Source organism: Scatophagus argus, chromosome 20, assembly GCF_020382885.2.
Source record: "Scatophagus argus isolate fScaArg1 chromosome 20, fScaArg1.pri, whole genome shotgun sequence".
Taxonomy (NCBI): Eukaryota; Metazoa; Chordata; class Actinopteri; family Scatophagidae; genus Scatophagus; species Scatophagus argus.
The window spans coordinates 18,941,175-18,959,355 of record NC_058512.1 but is presented as its reverse complement, the minus strand read 5'-3'; the positions used below and the strand labels follow the sequence as shown (position 1 = coordinate 18,959,355).

General features: G+C 41.2%; 1 protein-coding gene across 4 annotated transcripts in view; it reads left to right on the top strand.

Moving 5' to 3' along the window:
- The window catches only part of sptan1 (spectrin alpha, non-erythrocytic 1), a 35,730-nt gene that overhangs the window by 11,689 nt on the left and 5,860 nt on the right, over window positions 1-18,181 (top strand). For 2 of the 4 annotated variants that reach the window (XM_046375567.1, XM_046375565.1), the window contains exons 15-41: window positions 682-863; window positions 969-1,212; window positions 1,409-1,531; window positions 1,629-1,846; window positions 2,560-2,652; window positions 2,843-2,977; window positions 4,280-4,428; window positions 6,503-6,701; window positions 7,123-7,227; window positions 7,328-7,360; window positions 7,463-7,498; window positions 8,097-8,144; window positions 8,822-8,913; window positions 9,596-9,740; window positions 9,850-10,031; window positions 10,181-10,280; window positions 10,383-10,580; window positions 10,691-10,837; window positions 10,928-11,031; window positions 12,843-13,005; window positions 13,338-13,352; window positions 14,240-14,371; window positions 15,059-15,196; window positions 15,292-15,396; window positions 16,017-16,225; window positions 16,361-16,481; window positions 17,962-18,083. In XM_046375567.1, the coding sequence (XP_046231523.1) occupies window positions 682-863; window positions 969-1,212; window positions 1,409-1,531; window positions 1,629-1,846; window positions 2,560-2,652; window positions 2,843-2,977; window positions 4,280-4,428; window positions 6,503-6,701; window positions 7,123-7,227; window positions 7,328-7,360; window positions 7,463-7,498; window positions 8,097-8,144; window positions 8,822-8,913; window positions 9,596-9,740; window positions 9,850-10,031; window positions 10,181-10,280; window positions 10,383-10,580; window positions 10,691-10,837; window positions 10,928-11,031; window positions 12,843-13,005; window positions 13,338-13,352; window positions 14,240-14,371; window positions 15,059-15,196; window positions 15,292-15,396; window positions 16,017-16,225; window positions 16,361-16,481; window positions 17,962-18,083 (3,538 nt within the window). The remainder of the gene's footprint in view (window positions 1-681; window positions 864-968; window positions 1,213-1,408; window positions 1,532-1,628; window positions 1,847-2,559; window positions 2,653-2,842; window positions 2,978-4,279; window positions 4,429-6,502; window positions 6,702-7,122; window positions 7,228-7,327; window positions 7,361-7,462; window positions 7,499-8,096; window positions 8,145-8,821; window positions 8,914-9,595; window positions 9,741-9,849; window positions 10,032-10,180; window positions 10,281-10,382; window positions 10,581-10,690; window positions 10,838-10,927; window positions 11,032-12,842; window positions 13,006-13,337; window positions 13,353-14,239; window positions 14,372-15,058; window positions 15,197-15,291; window positions 15,397-16,016; window positions 16,226-16,360; window positions 16,482-17,961; window positions 18,084-18,181) is intronic. The other 2 variants (XM_046375568.1, XM_046375566.1) reach the window with 2 other exon arrangements.

The following is an 18,181-nucleotide window of genomic DNA, read 5'->3' as shown; positions in this document are numbered from 1 at the left end:
GTACCTGAAAGTAGTTATGCATAGATTAGTTAGTATATACAGGATATGTGAGACTCGATAATTGTCGGCTCATGAACTGTAGTTACAAGATTGCCACAAGAGAAAAGACATGAGGTTGTTTACAAGCTTAGAAGAAGTCATCCAGCTTTGTGATACAGAAAGCAAGGATGTGTACAAAATTTGCCTTAGGTGAAATAGCATAACACACTGTTACAGATAGGGTTAGGGGCAGGGGTAGCATGACAGTCAAGTGCATCATTATTAATGCAGTAATAGTTTTACTGTTCAGAAAAGACAGATGCTTTTTGTGTTCCATTTAAAGAATTAATGGCAGGGCGGTCAGAGTCACAGGATGTAGAGAATACCATGTATGCATTTCCTCTTTGCTTCGCCATGCTTACAGTTGTGCACAGAAGCACAGTGTGTTAGTCAACATCACAGAAAATGTACATTTTGACGTACTTGGTGAGACATTAATCTTTTGTTGGGACGTTGTGAAACATCCCAGTTGTGGTGTTGGTTGTTCTTCACTAGGAATGGGCTATCTTGTGCGGCTACTTGTATCATCTGCATTAAATTGATTTTGAAGCACTGATAAGGAAGAATAATGTGAATAACAGCGGACTAAGAATGGATCCCTGCACCACCCATTACTGACGGTAATATGATGTTTCAATGTAGGAATCAAGCTCCGTGAGGCCAACCAGCAGCAACAGTTCAACCGGAACGTAGAGGACATTGAGCTGTGGCTTTATGAGGTTGAGGGCCACCTGGCTTCAGATGACTACGGAAAAGACCTGACCAGTGTCCAGAACCTACAGAAGAAACATGCACTGCTGGAGGCTGATGTGGCCGCTCACCAGGTACCCAACAAAAGAAATACATCACGAAAGCATACCTGATACCAGCTAATGTTTTTATTTGTACAAAACTGTGGAATAGCAAAAGAACAAATTATTTCTTCTCAGGATCGCATTGATGGCATAACAATCCAGGCTCGTCAGTTCCAAGAGGCTGGACACTTTGATGCTGACAACATCCGCAAGAAACAGGAGGCCTTAGCAGTGCGTTATGATGCTTTGCGCGAGCCCATGGCTGCACGCAAGCAAAAACTTTCAGATTCTCTCAGGCTTCAGCAGCTGTTCAGAGATGTGGAGGACGAAGAGACTTGGATCCGTGAGAAAGAGCCCATCGCTGCCTCAACTAACAGAGGTAAAATTTAATGTGGTCACCATCCAGGCCAGTATATTATAAAGTGCTGTGAAATGTAAGGCCGTGGTTAACAGTGTAACAATGTTTATTTCTAATGGGTAATTACATAAATAAGCAGTAAATTTGGAGGACCCTTCTGTTTTCGGTTGAATTGATTGTTCTAAAAAAATGCGGTCTCTGTTGGTGTTTTCCTCAGGCAAAGACCTGATTGGTGTCCAGAACTTGCTGAAGAAGCACCAGGCTCTACAGGCTGAGATCACTGGTCATGAGCCTCGCATTAAGGCTGTCACCCAGAAAGGAGAGGCAATGGTGGAGGAAGGTAATTATTTAAATTCCAAGACTTGTTTGGTAACTTCCACAAGACTTGAAATATTGTTTTGACATTCAAAATGTTAATTATTCATTTATGCATCCAGGACATTTTGCTGGGGAGGATGTGAAAGCTAAGCTGGCTGAACTACATGGACGCTGGGACACACTGAAAGCTAAGGCATCCCAGAGGAGACAGGATCTAGAGGACTCTTTACAGGCCCAGCAGTACTTTGCAGATGCTAACGAGGCTGAGTCCTGGATGAGAGAGAAGGAGCCCATTGTGGGGAGCACAGACTATGGCAAAGATGAGGACTCTGCTGAGGTACGTGAGTGGGGGGAAAAAAGAAAATAAATAAAAAATTCTAATACATTGCCATCAAGGGTTGGTCTAGAGTAAAAAACTGTCAAACTATTATGATGTTAAGTCAAAGTCATGAATATTCCACAACACGATTCTATAAATGCTGCACAATAAAAGAAATGTTGCGAAGTGAAGGGTTTCTGTCCACTAAAACACTAGAGGTCTTTTAATTTGAAACGGATGTAAGAAATGTTGTTGTATTAAAAGCATATTGCAGTAACTTTACCCGGGCAAGTGGTTGTGGATCCAAAAGAGGCTTCGTACTAAATTATTGTGGCATGTAAGACGATGTTAGACAGTATAACATGCACCAACTCATGACGGATGAGCATTATTTTTTAATGGAGTAGGAGAGCAACTCTATTATGTCATTAGGGAAACACAATTCTGTTTTGCTGAGCTAATTGGTTATCCCAGGGCTCTTGCTAATTAGCCACATGTCTAAGCTCTTCCCACCTACACTTGACAGATACTGGTTGAGTTACTTTGCATAAAATCAAACCAGTTTACGCTTGTACGCCGGATTGGCAAATCTGGGAATCTACCAAACCCTGGTGTTTACAATTTGTTGATCTCTTTGTGTTTTACACCAATTTTTGATCATGTTACATTATTACACAGTTCTTTTTTTTACAGTTTTAATACAGTTTTACTGAATAGGATTTCTTCAACAGGCTCTGCTGAAGAAGCACGAGGCCCTGATGTCTGACCTGAGTGCCTACGGCAGCAGCATCCAGTCCCTGAAGGAACAGGCACAGTCCTGCAGGGTAAAACACAATTCTTCTTCTTCACAATTCATCATCAGCTCTGCACTCTGCATCAGTGGGAGGGAATTTAATGCCCAGTAAAGTTTGTTTGTTTGATTGTTTGTTTTGGAATTAATTTCTGCAGTTAGCAGTAGTTTTCTTCAGTAGAGTGTTCAAATCAGCGTTTCAAAATGTTTGTTTAACTTCACAGCAACAAGTGGCACCAACTGATGATGAGACTGGAAAGGAACTTGTACTGGCCTTGTATGACTACCAGGAGAAGAGTCCCCGTGAAGTTACCATGAAGAAAGGGGACATTCTCACCTTGCTCAACAGCACCAACAAGGTAGAGATAAAACCAGCTCAATGTACAGTAAACACTGCAGCATGAAGTGGGCTTCAGGCTAAAATTAATCTGACCTGCTGAATCAGTACTTTTTTTTTTTAGAGGTAATCCTAGTGCTATTTAGAGTAATGTAATTGGAGTTGTTCAGGCTTTAGGTATTTTCAAATTTCTACTGTAAAGTTATTCATTAAATCTTTGGTTAGTCGTGGTAATAATCAGTATTGATTAATAATCAATTGTCAGCCTTCAACAAATTTAAGAGATTAAAGATGATATATTTCTGTGTCAATAAAATGTTATACTGCATGACAGTTAGGTGAGAGTGGACATGGTGACCACTTAAAACTAAAGCTGACCTTAATAATAATTATATATGGGTGCCAGTAAGATCCCTGAGGATCACTGTCAGTCCCAGAATGACACTTAACATTTAGAAATATAAATGTTTTTTCAGTTAACAAATTATTCCAAAATTTGCAAATGTCTTAGTTAAGTTAAGGCTTTTGATGCAAATCCCATTAAAAGACCAAAAATGTGACTGCCCTCTCAGTAGTTTCTGACTTCCCCACTCCAAACAGCCAAGATAAAACAAAGAGCTCATACCTAAAAGAGGGGCTGTGTCTGTGGTTGTCTGACATGGACCAGACAACCACACTTTGTATCATACTGGTTCCTGCTACAGATTCAAACACCAGTAACTTCTTTTATCAGTTAGGCAGCAATCATGTCAAACAGTACAGAGAATCTACAGATGAGAGCCTCAAAAAGGCCAATGCTTGAAACAAATCCCCAGACTCAGGCGCAAACCATAGAGCAAAGCATCACAAGGATGGAAGGAGTTAACAGCTGCAATTGCAACTTCTGCTATTAAAGACAGTTTTGGAAATTTATGACCATATTCGCTGTTTAGGTCAATATTTTGCTTAGAAGTATAGTGGCAAAGCTGCACATATTGCTATCTGGAAATGAAATGGCCCATATCAGGATATGACCTTCTGGACATACTACACAGCCCTATACTACACTCATCCTAAACCTATGACAACAATAGAGCTCTATAGCCCAGATGAAAAAGACAAATCACAATTTAGGTGCTCTGGCCAACACTTGTCCTCATGGTATTTGATGAAATTAGCAACATACAGAATATCAACAGAATTAACCTTTAGTTTTGTGACATCAACCAGCTATCAAAGTACTTGGCCTAAGTAAAAGGCTGTAAATAGTAACAAAATCATGACTTATGTCAGAAAATGTCTCATCAACATCACTTGCTAACGTTGCTCCTTCTCTGTGCTGCAGGATTGGTGGAAGGTAGAGGTGAATGATCGCCAGGGCTTTGTCCCTGCTGCTTATGTAAAGAAGCTAGACCCCACCCAGTCCTCTTCCAGGGAAAATCTGCTGGATGAGCATGGCAGCATTGCACTGCGCCAAGACCAGATTGAGAATCAGTAAGAAACCATCACGATAATCTCCTCTTTTTCAGTGCAGTGTAATTTACTAACTCATTTCTCCTTTCCTACTAGATTTGTTTAACTATTCCTCTTACAAGTGTGTTCTCTAACCTTTCTTTACATCCATTGAATCATTCTCTACTCAGTTTTTTGAAACTAATGACCTTGCCCCTCCCCCCGGCCTCTTTCTGTCTCCTCTGCTGCCCTCTTGCTGTATTTAACAACTTATCTTGACTTGCTGTGCATTCGTCTTGCCTTGCCACTGAGCAGGCTTGTCACCAAGGAGGCCTGCAGCGTGTCTGTGCGCATGAAGCAGGTGGAAGAGCTGTGAGTAGGAACCAGCGTCCCTCTGCGTGTTCTTGTGATTGTGTATCATCAGCAGTTTTACATCCATCCCAACCCCAGCAACCCTCATGTTGTGACACCATCTCTACTTCACCCTTTGTCTTCTATTCGATACAGGGATAGAAGCACCTGTGATGCATACCTTTCACTTCGTTCTCATGCCAGGCTTGCCTATTGGTGTTATTTTCTGCTTTTCTATTCATGTCATAAGCTTTGGTTAATTTTTGTATGGGTTATTTTATTGTCCAAGACTCAAGATGCTAGTCAGAGAAATTAGCTTTAATAATCATTATTATTAAAGCTATAAAGTATGAAGTTCAGCTGTTGATATTTATGTTAACATTTCATGGTCAAAGGAGTGGATTGCAAAAGTTATAACAAAACACGATGTAGAAAATAAATTAAAACGAGATTAATAAACTAAGGAGCCTATTCAAAAATGAAAGACTCCACAGTAAAACAGAACCTGGCAGGTCATTGCAAACTTTAATAGACTGGATTAAATATGTTTCCATCTGGTGATTATCAAATTTTAAAACTCAGCTTGGTGTCTGGCTGTTTGTTTGCATTGTTTGTCTTTGTTCTTCCCATCTAGTTAAAACTCAGAAATTTCCTTTCCTCCATTGTGGCAAAGTTTTACTGTGATCAGTTATTGTGAAGCCAGTGTATGATGTGATCAATCAGTCAGTCACCCACTGAGCTGAATCAGAAACTGATTGGTACTAGATTGGTTTAAATGCTAAATGAACTTTGTTGATGGATCAACACTGCTTATTTTCCTGAAAGTATTTAGAGCCTAGTATTCTTTGGTAATGTTAGTGACCCCTCTCTGTTTCAGTCAAGGAAGGTCACTTCTGCCATATCGATTTCCAAGAACCCAAACCAAAAATCCAAAGATACTTCATTTGCTCTCATAACTGACAAAGAAAAGCTTCAAAATCCCTATATTTAAGTAGCTGGAACCAGCAAATGCTTGAGGTTACTTGAAAAATGCCTGAAAAGATGAATCCATTATCAAAGTATTTGGCAACTAGTTTTCTTTTGATTGACTAATTGCTTAACTAGGCTGACCTAATATTTGTCTCGCAAGAAATATTGCTATTATTTTCCTGAGGACATAAAATTAGCTGGTTGTCAAACTTTCATACCAGAATTAGCAATTAAAAAAAAATAGGTGTTGTTAGTAACAGTACAGTCGTATTCTCACTGGGTTATTTAGATCCGTTTTGTGCTGACAGAAGCATATTGTTTATTAGTTTGTTTTTTTTTGTTTTTTTTTTAATCTGCTGAGGCAGTGAAGTAAAGTTCAGTGACAGGAGTTTAGGATTATGACCAGCAAATGTTTTCATCAGTAGCTGATTATTAACATCTTTTTGGATTCCTTATTTTGGTATACTATGTCAGAGGCATAGCTTCCCACAGCCCAAATTCTAATCAACTATTTATAAAAATAAATCTCTGTCCATTGTTTAATCAGTTTATTGGCTGTTTTTTTTTCAGTGCCACAGGAGTGATTTGTCAATTCTGAATTTGAGACCAATCAGTTTTTTTCTTTAATCCAAGAAAAGGAGTGATCACTAGCAACAAATACAAATTCTTTACAAGCAGATTCTCTGTCATCATCAACCATCATTTTTAATCCTTAAAAATGAACTGTGGTATAAGAAATGATAAGCTTTTGAAGGCACATTAAATGACATAATTCTGTGGTTGCCACCTTTTGAAGGTACGGTACTCTGTTGGAGCTGGGAGAAAAACGCAAGGACATGTTAGAGAAGAGCTGTAAGAAGTTCATGTTGTTCCGTGAGGCCAATGAGCTCCAGCAGTGGATCAATGAAAAGGAGAGTGCCCTCACTAATGAAGAGGTCGGCTCTGACCTGGAGCAGGTTGAGGTCCTGCAGAAGAAGTTCGACGACTTCCAGAAGGTAATGTTAACTTATGTTTATGTTTATGTATTTTATGTTTTCTCCACCACTGAACCACTGAAAATAACTAATGACAGCTGATGTAAAAATTTGCCACGTATTTAGGTTATAAGATATGAACATTCCAAGACTTACTTATTACTTATTTGTGTACTTAAAAATGTAAATGGTTTTTTGAATTGAGTTTTCTTATTCCTGGATCTGAACAAGGATAATCTAGAGAGTTTCTCCACTAGACCAAAGATTCACAACAAGTTCAAACATACAACTATTACTACTGTGTAAACTGATCTTGATTTTTCAGCTCATGTGAATCTTTCTGCTTAAATACAATCTTGCTCATAGTTTATATTATTGTTATATTGTTAGTATGTGTCATATCTCGCACAAGTGTATGATTATGATCTCATGTTTGATCCAGGACTTAAAAGCCAATGAGTCTCGTTTGAGGGACATCAACAAAGTGGCATCTGAGCTGGAGTCTGAAGGTCTCATGGCTGAGGAGGCCCCCATGGTTCAAGCTCAGGTAAGTTCTGCCTCCTTGGCCTCACTCCCAAGCTAAAGCCATCTTCTGTGCATTAGTTGTAATTTAATGGAGATCATGTTTTTTTTTTTTCCATTTGAAGCAACAAGAACTGCTTGGTGCTGCTCCAGGCAAGGTTGTAATCATTTCTGTGATTTACATACATTTTGTTTGAGATTTAAGAAAAAAACATTTTATCACAATGAAATTTATGCATCATGCCTTATTTCTTTAACAGGATGAAGCTGATTCCAAGACCGCATCTCCATGGAAGGTGAGATTGTCTAGCATTGTTGATCTGTTTTATGAAAATACATTCCTAACATTCAGATGTTTTATGTATTTTTATACAAATTGCATCAACTGCAAAGATTAGACAAGCTGTCAATCTTGATCTAATAACGTAACTGTGCATGATTGCTCACCATTGGGTGGATATTTGATACTGGTGTGTCACGTTGGGAATTTACTGCAATCATGCCTAAAGAGACGTTCTACTGGCATGGGGTTAATGTCACATTTCCTTGTACAATATGATTAGACATTGAGGAGACCTCGACGAGCCTGGGAACTCCCAAGCCTTTTTCAGCATCCCTTTATAAATTTCGTCTCAAAATGTCTCAATCATTCGCAGATATTTTGTTTGATTCATAATAGTTCGATGTTTGGGGCAGCTTGGCTGGTTCTCTAGCCATGGTTGCAGTGCTAACCGTGTCCTGGTTTGTGTGAAGTCTTGATTGGTCTTGGGCGAAGACCAAGACAAATCCTGGGAGTTTCCACAATACTCTTGACTGGTGTGGTGTTTCTCTGTTTTTGTTCCTCCTCCCTTTTCCCACTCCTCTCTGCCATGTTCTGTTCACCTTTGACTATAGAATATACGCTTGGCTGTTCAAACAACGGCTAACTTTAATACTATCAAGGTAAGCCGAACTAGTTGACTCCAACCTGATTTTGAACCGTTCCTCCCCTAGCTCCCCTGCCCTGCATTGTGATCAGAAAACTAACCCAGTGTTCCTGTTTTGGTGTCACATGATCCATGTCTTCCTCTTCCCTCAAACTTGAGTCTAACTAGTTTTCGAGTTTCAGAGTTTTCGGTTTTGTTTGGTTCCATCTCGTTTCCCGTAGTATGTCTTGGTCTTTTTATCGTCCATTTTGTCGGCTGTAGTATGAATGAATGTGGCATATGTTACGTGAGTTGTGTCTTCAGACCTTACTTTTTTCTGTCCTCATATTATGTTATGTTCTTAACATGCATCCAGTCCTGTGCATCTCACCCCGATCATGCCACCTGCCTTGGCTTTTCCATCACCATCTGTACCTATCAGACACACTATGAAAATTATCACACATCTAGTGCACACTGTATTTTCATGATTATAATGAAGGTATACTTAATGATTAATTTAGTCAGTCATGATCTGTCGGTTAATGTGATGATGACGTTTAATGGAATGACTCACTTTATGAGCGCTTCTTTAATGGAGAAGTTCTCATTTATAGTGCACATTTTACCACCAAAGCTTGAATAGATAAACTGCAGAAGGGCTGAACAAACTGTGTGTTGAGTGCTATTTAATGTTGATTATTTCATACGCAGGAGCTGAATAATCGCTGGCGGTCCCTGCAGCAGCTCGCTGAAGAAAGGAGCAACATGCTAGGCAGCGCCCATGAGGTGCAACGATTCCACAGGTATGAGCCGAAGACCGGTGGAAAACACACTTCACCCTAATAGGTTTCTGGAAATTCCATTTTATTCAAGCACATCCTGTTTAAAACAAATCTTTTGTATACCATCATTGTACGGAAGACATTTCCTGCTATATTTTATTTTGTTATTTTAGACCTTATATTACATTAACCTGGATTTGAGAGTTTTTACAGTGGTCTCTGTGGCCACGCTTACATGATAGCCTGGTAACAGACCAGTGAATTTCCACTGTATGTCCAGTTTATTCAACAATAAATTAGGCATGTTGCTGTTCTTATTGGCAGCTGTTTCAGACGGATCGAGAGGCAGTTGACCTATCAGAGCTGTTTGGGCAGGATAAAGAATGGGCATCATCTTTAATACACCGTATTAGACAGCAGTGTCGCTATTAAACATTAGCCATCATAAGATAGCAGTCATACAAGACCATGTAAAGTTGTAGCTGCAAAATCCCTCATTGCACTGACTGAGCATCAGTGTGTTTTATTTATTTTTGCCTTTTATAGAAAGCATTTTTAAATGGAAGCTTGTAAGAATTTTATTTGATGTAATACTGTGTTTGTCAGTAATTAAATGGAAACCATGTGCTTACTTCCACAAAAAAGACCTCCAGATGAAACCCCTTTCCCACATTTGACCAAAGTTGTGTTTGTGCTTCCTCAGGGATGCGGATGAAACTAAAGAGTGGATTGAAGAGAAGAACCAAGCCCTAAACACTGACAACTACGGTCACGACTTGGCCAGTGTCCAGGCTCTGCAGCGCAAACATGAAGGTTTTGAGAGGGACCTGGCAGCCCTGGGTGATAAGGTCTCTTAGTCCTTCATATGAGATTTTAGCTGATCTACAACCAAATCTCCTGTGAAATTGAATTATTTCTCCTAAACCATTGACTCATTTTTCCTACTCCCCTGCATAGGTGAACTCTCTCGGTGAGACAGCAGAGCGTCTGATCCAGTCCCACCCTGAGGCAGTGGATGACATCCAGGAAAAATGTACCGAGCTGAACACCGCCTGGAGCAGCTTGGTGGGACGTGCTGACCAGCGCAAGGACAAGCTTGGCAACTCTCATGACCTGCAGCGCTTCCTCTCCGACTTCAGGTGAGGGGACAAAAAAACAGCCAGTGGATACCACAACTCAGATTTATTTTTTAGTTGATGAACTAAATTGAATAACTAATAACTAAATTGATTGATGCAATTCAGATATGTGTGGTATGTTTGAGCTATAACTCTTCTCCTGAATACAGAGATTTGATGTCCTGGATCAATGGCATCCGAGGGCTGGTATCATCAGAGGAGCTGGCCAAAGACGTGACTGGAGCTGAAGCTCTTCTGGAAAGACATCAGGTATATTTTTTGCTTTTTTTTACAAAGTCGCAGATGTCCTTGCAGGTTTTTCCCTATTGGGTGTTGCTGATCCATCTTTATTTTCTTGTTCCATCTTTCCAGGAACACCGCACAGAGATCGATGCTCGTGCTGGTACGTTCCAGGCCTTTGAACAGTTCGGTCAACAGCTGCTGGTGCGAGGCCACTATGCCAGTCCTGAGATTCAGCAGAAACTGGAGGCTCTAGACCGTGAACGTGCTGACCTTGAGAAGGCCTGGGTGCAGCGACGCATGATGTTGGACCAGTGCCTCGAGCTCCAGGTACTGAAATGTTGTTCTATGACACAACCGGTTAGAAATGGTTGTTATGTTGTCACTTACAACTGTCATTGCACCTTCACCAACTGGCTGTTTTCTGTGTCCCTCTGCAGCTCTTCAACAGGGACTGTGAGCAGGCTGAGAACTGGATGGCAGCTCGTGAAGCTTTCCTTGCTAGTGATGACAAAGGTGACTCCCTGGACAGCGTGGAGGCCCTCATCAAGAAACATGAAGACTTTGACAAGGCTATTAATGTTCAGGTCAGTATGATGACTCACCGCTAAATGAAAGCTTTTAATATGGATTTTTGTTATGTTCCATAAATGAGTCAATGTTGCTCTGCTGTACAGGAGGAGAAGATTGCTGCTCTGCAGTCCTTTGCTGACCAACTGATTGGAGCTGACCATTACGCCAAACCTGAGATCTTCAACCGCCGCAATGAAGTCCTTGACAGGTAGGAAACATTTTGTTTTTTAATATTTTTGCTGTATATTATACTTTTTTGGAATGTTTTTTTGAGAGAGATCGCAGTCTTATATGTTTGCTAGACATCAATAATGCAGAATCACCAATATACATCAGAAGTTTGCTTTTCACGGCAGCTGGTGTCTCATCTATATATACACCGAACAGTCATAACATTATAACAACTTACCTAATTTTGAGCAAGCCCCCCTTTTGCTGCCAAAACAGCCCTGACCTGTGAAAGCACGGACTCCACTAGACCTCTGAAGGTACACTGTGGTATCTGGCACCAAGCTGTCAGGACCACATCCTTTAAGTCCTGTAAGTTGCGAGGTGAGACCTCCATAGAACATTGCATAGATGCTCAATTGGAGTGAAATCTGGAGACTTTGGAGGCCAAGTCAACACCTCAAACTTGTTGTTGTGTTCATCAAACCATTCTAGAACCACATTTTTGCAATGTGACAGGACACATTATCCTGCTGAAAGAGGCCACTGACACCAGGGAATACTGTTTCCATGAAGGGGTGCACTTGGTTAGCAACAGTGTTTAGGTAGGTGGTACGTGTCCAGGTAACACCCACATGAATGGCAGGACAAAGTGTTTCCCAGCAGAACATTGCCCAAAGCAACCCACTGCCTCAGTCAGCTTGCCTTCTTCCCACAGTGCATCCTGGTGTCATGTCTTACCCATGTAAGCGAGGCGCACACACACTCAGCCATCCACACAATGGAAAAGAAAACCTGATTCATCAGACCAGGCCACCGTCTTCCATTGCTTTGTAGTTCACTTGTGACGATCAAGTGCCCATTGTAGGTGCATTTGGCGGTGGACACAGGTCAGCCTGGGCACTGGTCTGGAGCTGTGCAGCCCCGTATGCAACAAACTGTGGCACACTGTGTGTTCTGACGCCTTTCTGTCAGAACCAGCATGAACTTTTTCAGCAGTTTGAGCTACAGTGGCTCTTCTGTTGGATTGGATAACACAGGCCAGGCTTTGCTACCCACATGTATCAGTGAGCCTCGGGTGACCATTATCCTGTTGCTGGTTCACTAGTTGTGATAGGTCCTGACCACTGCAGACTGGGAACATCTCACAAGAGCTGCACTTTTTGGATGTCCTGACCTAGTTGTCTTGCCATCACAATTTGATCCTTGTCAAAATCACTTACGCGCTTTATTTTTTTCTTGTGCTTCCAACATATCAACCTCAAGGACAAAATGTTCACTTGCTGCCTAGTGTATCCCACCCACTGCCAGGTGCCATTGTAATGAAATAGCCATTGTTATTCGTGTGACCGGTCAGTGGTCATAATTTTATGGCTGATCTGTATGTACTGTGTATAAAGAATGAGAGAGGCCCTAATTGGAGAACACATACAGCATGCACATACGGTATCCTTAAGTTTCAATACACACACACACACATACATATGAGGCACTTCCATCAGGAAATTTGTTATAGCAGTATGTCCAAACCCCATTCACCATAACCGTGGCAGTATAGAGCTGTCCAGTATTGATTATCAGTAGAATATGCTGACCCAAAGCCAGACCTTAGACATAGTCGGTAACAGTGGCATTGACCTCTAACTCCCTACTTTTGATGTTAAGATGACAGATCAACAATATGAGTGGTGACACTGTAAATTATACTGTCACAAAAAAAAAAGAATGATGGCTGGGATAAGATCCAGACCAGTTGCATTTAATTTGGCAACCAAATTACAGACTTTCTGTTTTTTGATGCCTGATGAAGATGCCTTTTGATTGCCCTTTTATACTTGTGGTGTTGTAAAGGTGGCGCCGACTGAAGGCTCAGATGATTGAAAAGCGCTCCAAGCTGGGTGAATCTCAGACGTTGCAGCAGTTCAGCAGGGACGTAGATGAAATTGAGGCTTGGATCAGCGAGAAGCTGCAAACTGCAACTGATGAGTCTTACAAGGACCCCACCAACATCCAGGTACGCATTTTCTACCGGCACAGGTCCAGGCCACTGAAGTTCATAGCACTCATGAATTTAGCCGATAGAAAAAAATCTGCTATACGTTTTTCTTTTTAAGAAATGTTAACATTAATTACATTAATATTGTAACATGGAATTTAATTGATTCTGGAGCAGACAGAGCCAAAAAAGTCAGTCGTGTGTCATTGGCTAAATTAAAATTATTCATCCGTTTTATCCTTTTTTTTATTATTATTGATTATACTGTTTCTAGTGTGTCAGATCCCTTCCTGTGTCCTGTCTTACATGAGACTGAATTTTTCTCCTACTGTCCTATTTTTTTTTTATAGCTGTCCAAGCTGCTGGTAAGTTTAAGTAGTGTATCAGCCGACTAACAGCCGAGCAGGTTATCTTCCATGTGTCCACGTCTTTGCTGTGTGTGTAGACGCGGCGTAGAATAAGCACTCCATCCATCTTTAGTTTGTCCCTTATCAGCACTGTTGAGTGCCAACTCTTTTTCTTTTTTTTTTAACCTGGGTTTTAATTTTGTTAATTTAAAAAATTTGGCTTAATTCTGTGTTTATTTTTGTATTTTATTCATTTTATTCTAGGTTTGTCATTGAAGGCTACTAGTTGTCGGGTGTGGCTTCCATTTTTATGTTCAGATCTTGAAGGTGGGATTATCTTCAACCTTGCTTCAGATGTTTGATTCCTCAGTCAAACTTATCAAATTGGATTGTTAAATGATATTGAGTGGAGAATGGATAATTCCTGACAAAGTAGACCGTGGCATTGCTGTCGACATAGTAAATTGTTGTGAGAAGCAATCACTGGTCCCTAACTGGCTCTGTGTATGATGTACTCAGTATTTACTAGTCTTTAATTGTCTTGAAGGCCATCTGAGAAGGTGATGAAAATGCAGGAAGATACAAACATGAAGCAACTTTGAAGTGACTCTTCCTTTAGTCTTTTTTTTCTTAAGTTAGCTTTGTTGTAAATGTCATTTACACTGCCATTTTATGTTCTTCACTTGTTTGTCCTGTCCGTCTGTCGGTGTCTGACACAGTGTCTGTCATGGTCAGTGTCTGATGTCGAAGTTTTTTGCCCTCTAGTTTTTCAGTTCCAATTTTACAAACTAATTCGCATTTGCCTTTTAATGTCCTCATAATGCTGTAGATATAGGATGCTGTAGGAGTGGTTCTCATGTTGTGTTTGTGCCTCTTCTTGCCTGTGTGTGTGTGTGTGCTGTCAGAGTAAGCATCAGAAACATCAGGCGTTTGAGGCTGAGCTACATGCCAACGCAGACCGAATCCGTGGGGTCATTGATACTGGCAACTCCCTGATCCAGAGAGGAGCCTGTTCCGGTAGCGAGGATGCAGTCAAGGTATTTTCATCATGTCTGCATACTGTGAATGCGGTATGATAAAATGCAAGTTTATTATTAAATACCTTTTTTAAATTTTGGGCATTCAGCAGATGCCTCTGACAGCATGGCTTACTAGCAGAATAAGATTTACAAGTATTGACAATAACAATGAAGGACAGAGTTAACAATACTGTCACCAATCATGCAAGAGCTTAAGAAAGTTGAAGCTAGAGGTAGATGTTCTTAAATTATGACGTAAACCTTCTGCTGATGGATCTTACTGGCTTGGTACAATAAGATATATCATAAGAGTTGAGATTTTAATTTTTACTTCTATAACAATCTGATGAATAAGAATTTCACCAGTTATAATATCAACTTGAATCACCAAGGTAATTGCCTCACAGTTAATTTTGCTTTAGGCTTTGAACTGTAAAAGCTCTTAATTAAGACCTTCAGAATTCAATACCGTGTCAGTCTGTGAAGCCAACAACAGCTGCATCATTTTATCAGATTCTACACTCAAATTGCAGTATTGTTCAGAAAAATTCCAATTACCCATGATTGTTCAGCCCTGTTGCAAAACATGGATTGTTTGGAGAATAAACATGTTAGTCTGTTAGCTCCCTGCAAGTTATGTGTGAGAAGTGAATTTAAATGCAGTGTTGTGAAAATAACTTGGCTCAAACGTGGCTTTTCTGTCAGGCACGCCTCAGTGCTCTGGATGAACAGTGGCAGTTCCTCGTCAACAAATCTGCAGAAAAGAGCCAGAAACTCAAAGAGGCCAACAAGCAACAGAACTTCAACACCGGGATCAAGGACTTTGACTTCTGGCTCTCTGAGGTGAGAATTTCACTTTCAGATACCCGTGGGGAAAAAGTCTGTGACACCAATGTACCGAAGATCATCTTTTAAGTGTGGCACATTTTGTTTCTCAGGTGGAAGCTCTTCTTGCCTCTGAGGATTATGGCAAAGATCTGGCCTCGGTGAACAACCTGCTAAAGAAACACCAGCTGTTGGAGGCTGATATTTCTGCCCATGAGGTGTGTAGCTCATTATTACTTCAGGGAACACACAAAACCTTATTTCAGAACATTTGTGAATTTTAAACTAATTACAAATTACAAAATGCCCACCAAGGCAGTTGTTGGTCACAAAATTAGTTCAATTCAATTCAGTTCAGTTTTATTTAAAGTGCCAGTTCATAACACAGTTATCTCAAGACACTTTACAGGTGTGTAAACAACAACAAAAAAGAAGAGAATCAGAGAGAAACGGGTCCCAGGGCAAAACCCCACACTGAGTAAGCATATGGCGACAGTGGTGAGGAAAAACTTCCTTTTAACAGGCAGAAACCTGAAGCAGAACCAGACTCAGTGTAGACGGCCTTCTGCTGTGACTGCCTGGGAGGGAGAGGTGAGAGACAGGGAGATGGAGAGAGACAGGAGAGGGGGAGATAGAGAGAAAAAGGAGAGGGAGAGAGAACAGACAGGGAGGATTGAGAGAACACTGCAGAGCAAGAGCAGCAGGATCCGGGCAGGGCCATGGAGAAGGTTCTGGATCCAGCAGCACTATCAGTGCAGTAGGCAGTTGGTAACTTGGTAACAGAAAGAATGGATCCAGAGTTACAGTTGGAGCTTCTGACCGCTTCTCCTCCCTACAGGATCGTCTGAAGGATCTGAATGGCCAGGCTGACAGCCTAATGGCCAGCAACGCCTTTGACACCTCACAGGTGAAAGACAAGCGAGATGCAGTCAATGGCCGCTTCACAAAGATCAAAAGCATGGCGGCTGGTCGTCGCGCTAAGCTCAACGAGTCCCATCGCCTGCATCAGTTCTTCAGGGATCTGGATGATGAAGAGTCTTGGATCAAGTAAGAATGCCCCCCCCCCCCCCCCTTTCAGGACATGTTGTTGTCAGCAAAGGAATCAGTAGTTCAGATGATTTCCTTTGTTTTTGCTTACAACACATAAGTGAAACATACGTATTCTGTTCTGACCCCACAAAGAGAAAAGAAGCTGCTTGTGAGTTCGGAGGACTACGGACGTGATTTGACAGGAGTACAGAATTTGAGGAAGAAACACAAGAGGCTGGAGGCCGAGCTGGGAGCCCATGAGCCGGCTATTCAGGTAAGAGGGTCATCCATCCATCCCTTTTTATTTAGTGACATTTGCCCAATTGTTGAGTTAAAAAAAGGCCACAGAGTTTGTGTACAGTAGGCTCTGAGCCTTGCTCTCTGCTGTTTCCCTCTAAAGCCTTACACCTTTAAGACAAACAGGGCTCAGGCTACCTGACCCCCTGAGCTGGCTCATTATGAATGTGACTGTAGCTGATCACTGGAGTTAGTGTCACTGAGAGCTCCTCTCAGTTTTATCAATAGTGATGATGAGGGGTATTTATATCGAGCCAACAGACTCATTTTTGGGAAATAAACTTGAAATTTAGATGTAAGCACCTCTAAAGTGCAGATGGAAGAGTTATTTGTTTAGAACATTTGAATGGGTCTACCTGTTTCCCCGTACATTCAGTTTTTGTGCTAAGCTCGGCTAACCACACCCTGACTCCAGCTTTGTTCACAACTCAGACATGAGAGCAGTACCAGTCTTCTCATTTCACTATATGAAATGAAATGATTACCGTATTTTCTGGACTATAGAACGCTCCTGAGTATAAGCTGAACCCACCAAATTAAAAAAAATAATAATAATATTTGTACATATATAGGTCGCACTTAACTATAAGCCGCAGGTGTCCACATTGTAACATGACATACGTTTTCAAGTCCAGGTCATCTGCTTTTATTACCTCTGAAAGCTTTTGTCGTCTTTTTGCATTGCGTCAGTTCTTCACGCTGCCGTCTCCAACGTCTCACCATTGATTCATTTACACCAAGCTTACATGTAGCAGCTCTATTTCCTTCTTGGACAGCCAGTTTGATTGCTTTTAACTTAAAAGCTGCATCATATGCATTTTTTTCAGTGTTTTCCATGATGACAGTATGTGCATGACACGCAAAATGACTGTTAAAGGTTACGCTTAAAACTAGCGTCTTCCTCTTTGCGTTACCAGGCCGTTAGCCCGTAAAAATCTCTAGATTAGCTGCATCGTTGTTTAGGCCGCAGAGTTGAAGGCATGGGAAAAAAGTAGCGGCTTGTAGTCCGGAAAATACGGTAAATGTTTTACCCGAAAAGATGAACTACTAATTATTAACATTTCCCGTTTGCTCAAGGCTGTGGCGCTGTTCAGTAAATTATTCAGTCAAAGCCTGAAGCTCTGGTGGAAGTTTTCATGTCAGTTTGGGTTCCTTCTTGAACAACTCAGTCAGGGTGCCATATGAGTTACACACTTCTATACACTATTGCAACTCCATATATCAATGTCTATCATAATAATAACCTTGCAACCCCATCTGTAAATTCAGTGATGCTACAGCAGCATAACAAGTTGTAGTTTAGCGATTATTGAATAACTAACCTGGACCTGAATCCAACTAGTGTTTCATCGTTGTTGTTCGCATATATTCTGACTTCCTGCATGCTCTGCTCTGGCAAATCTCGTAGCTTTGTTATGCAGTGATTATATGTTGTGTGTGTGTGCGCGTGCTCTCAGTCGGTGCTGGACACTGGGAAGAAGCTGTCTGATGACAACACCATTGGCCAGGAGGAGATCCAGCAGAGGCTTGCCCAGTTTGTTGACCACTGGAAGGAACTCAAAGACTTATCTGGAGCAAGGTAAGTCTGCAGAGCTACACACTGAGCCTGCCTGGCAGGTGCAGCCTAGGACACGTACACACACACAGATGGAGGTAGAGGTGTGTAAATGTGGACAA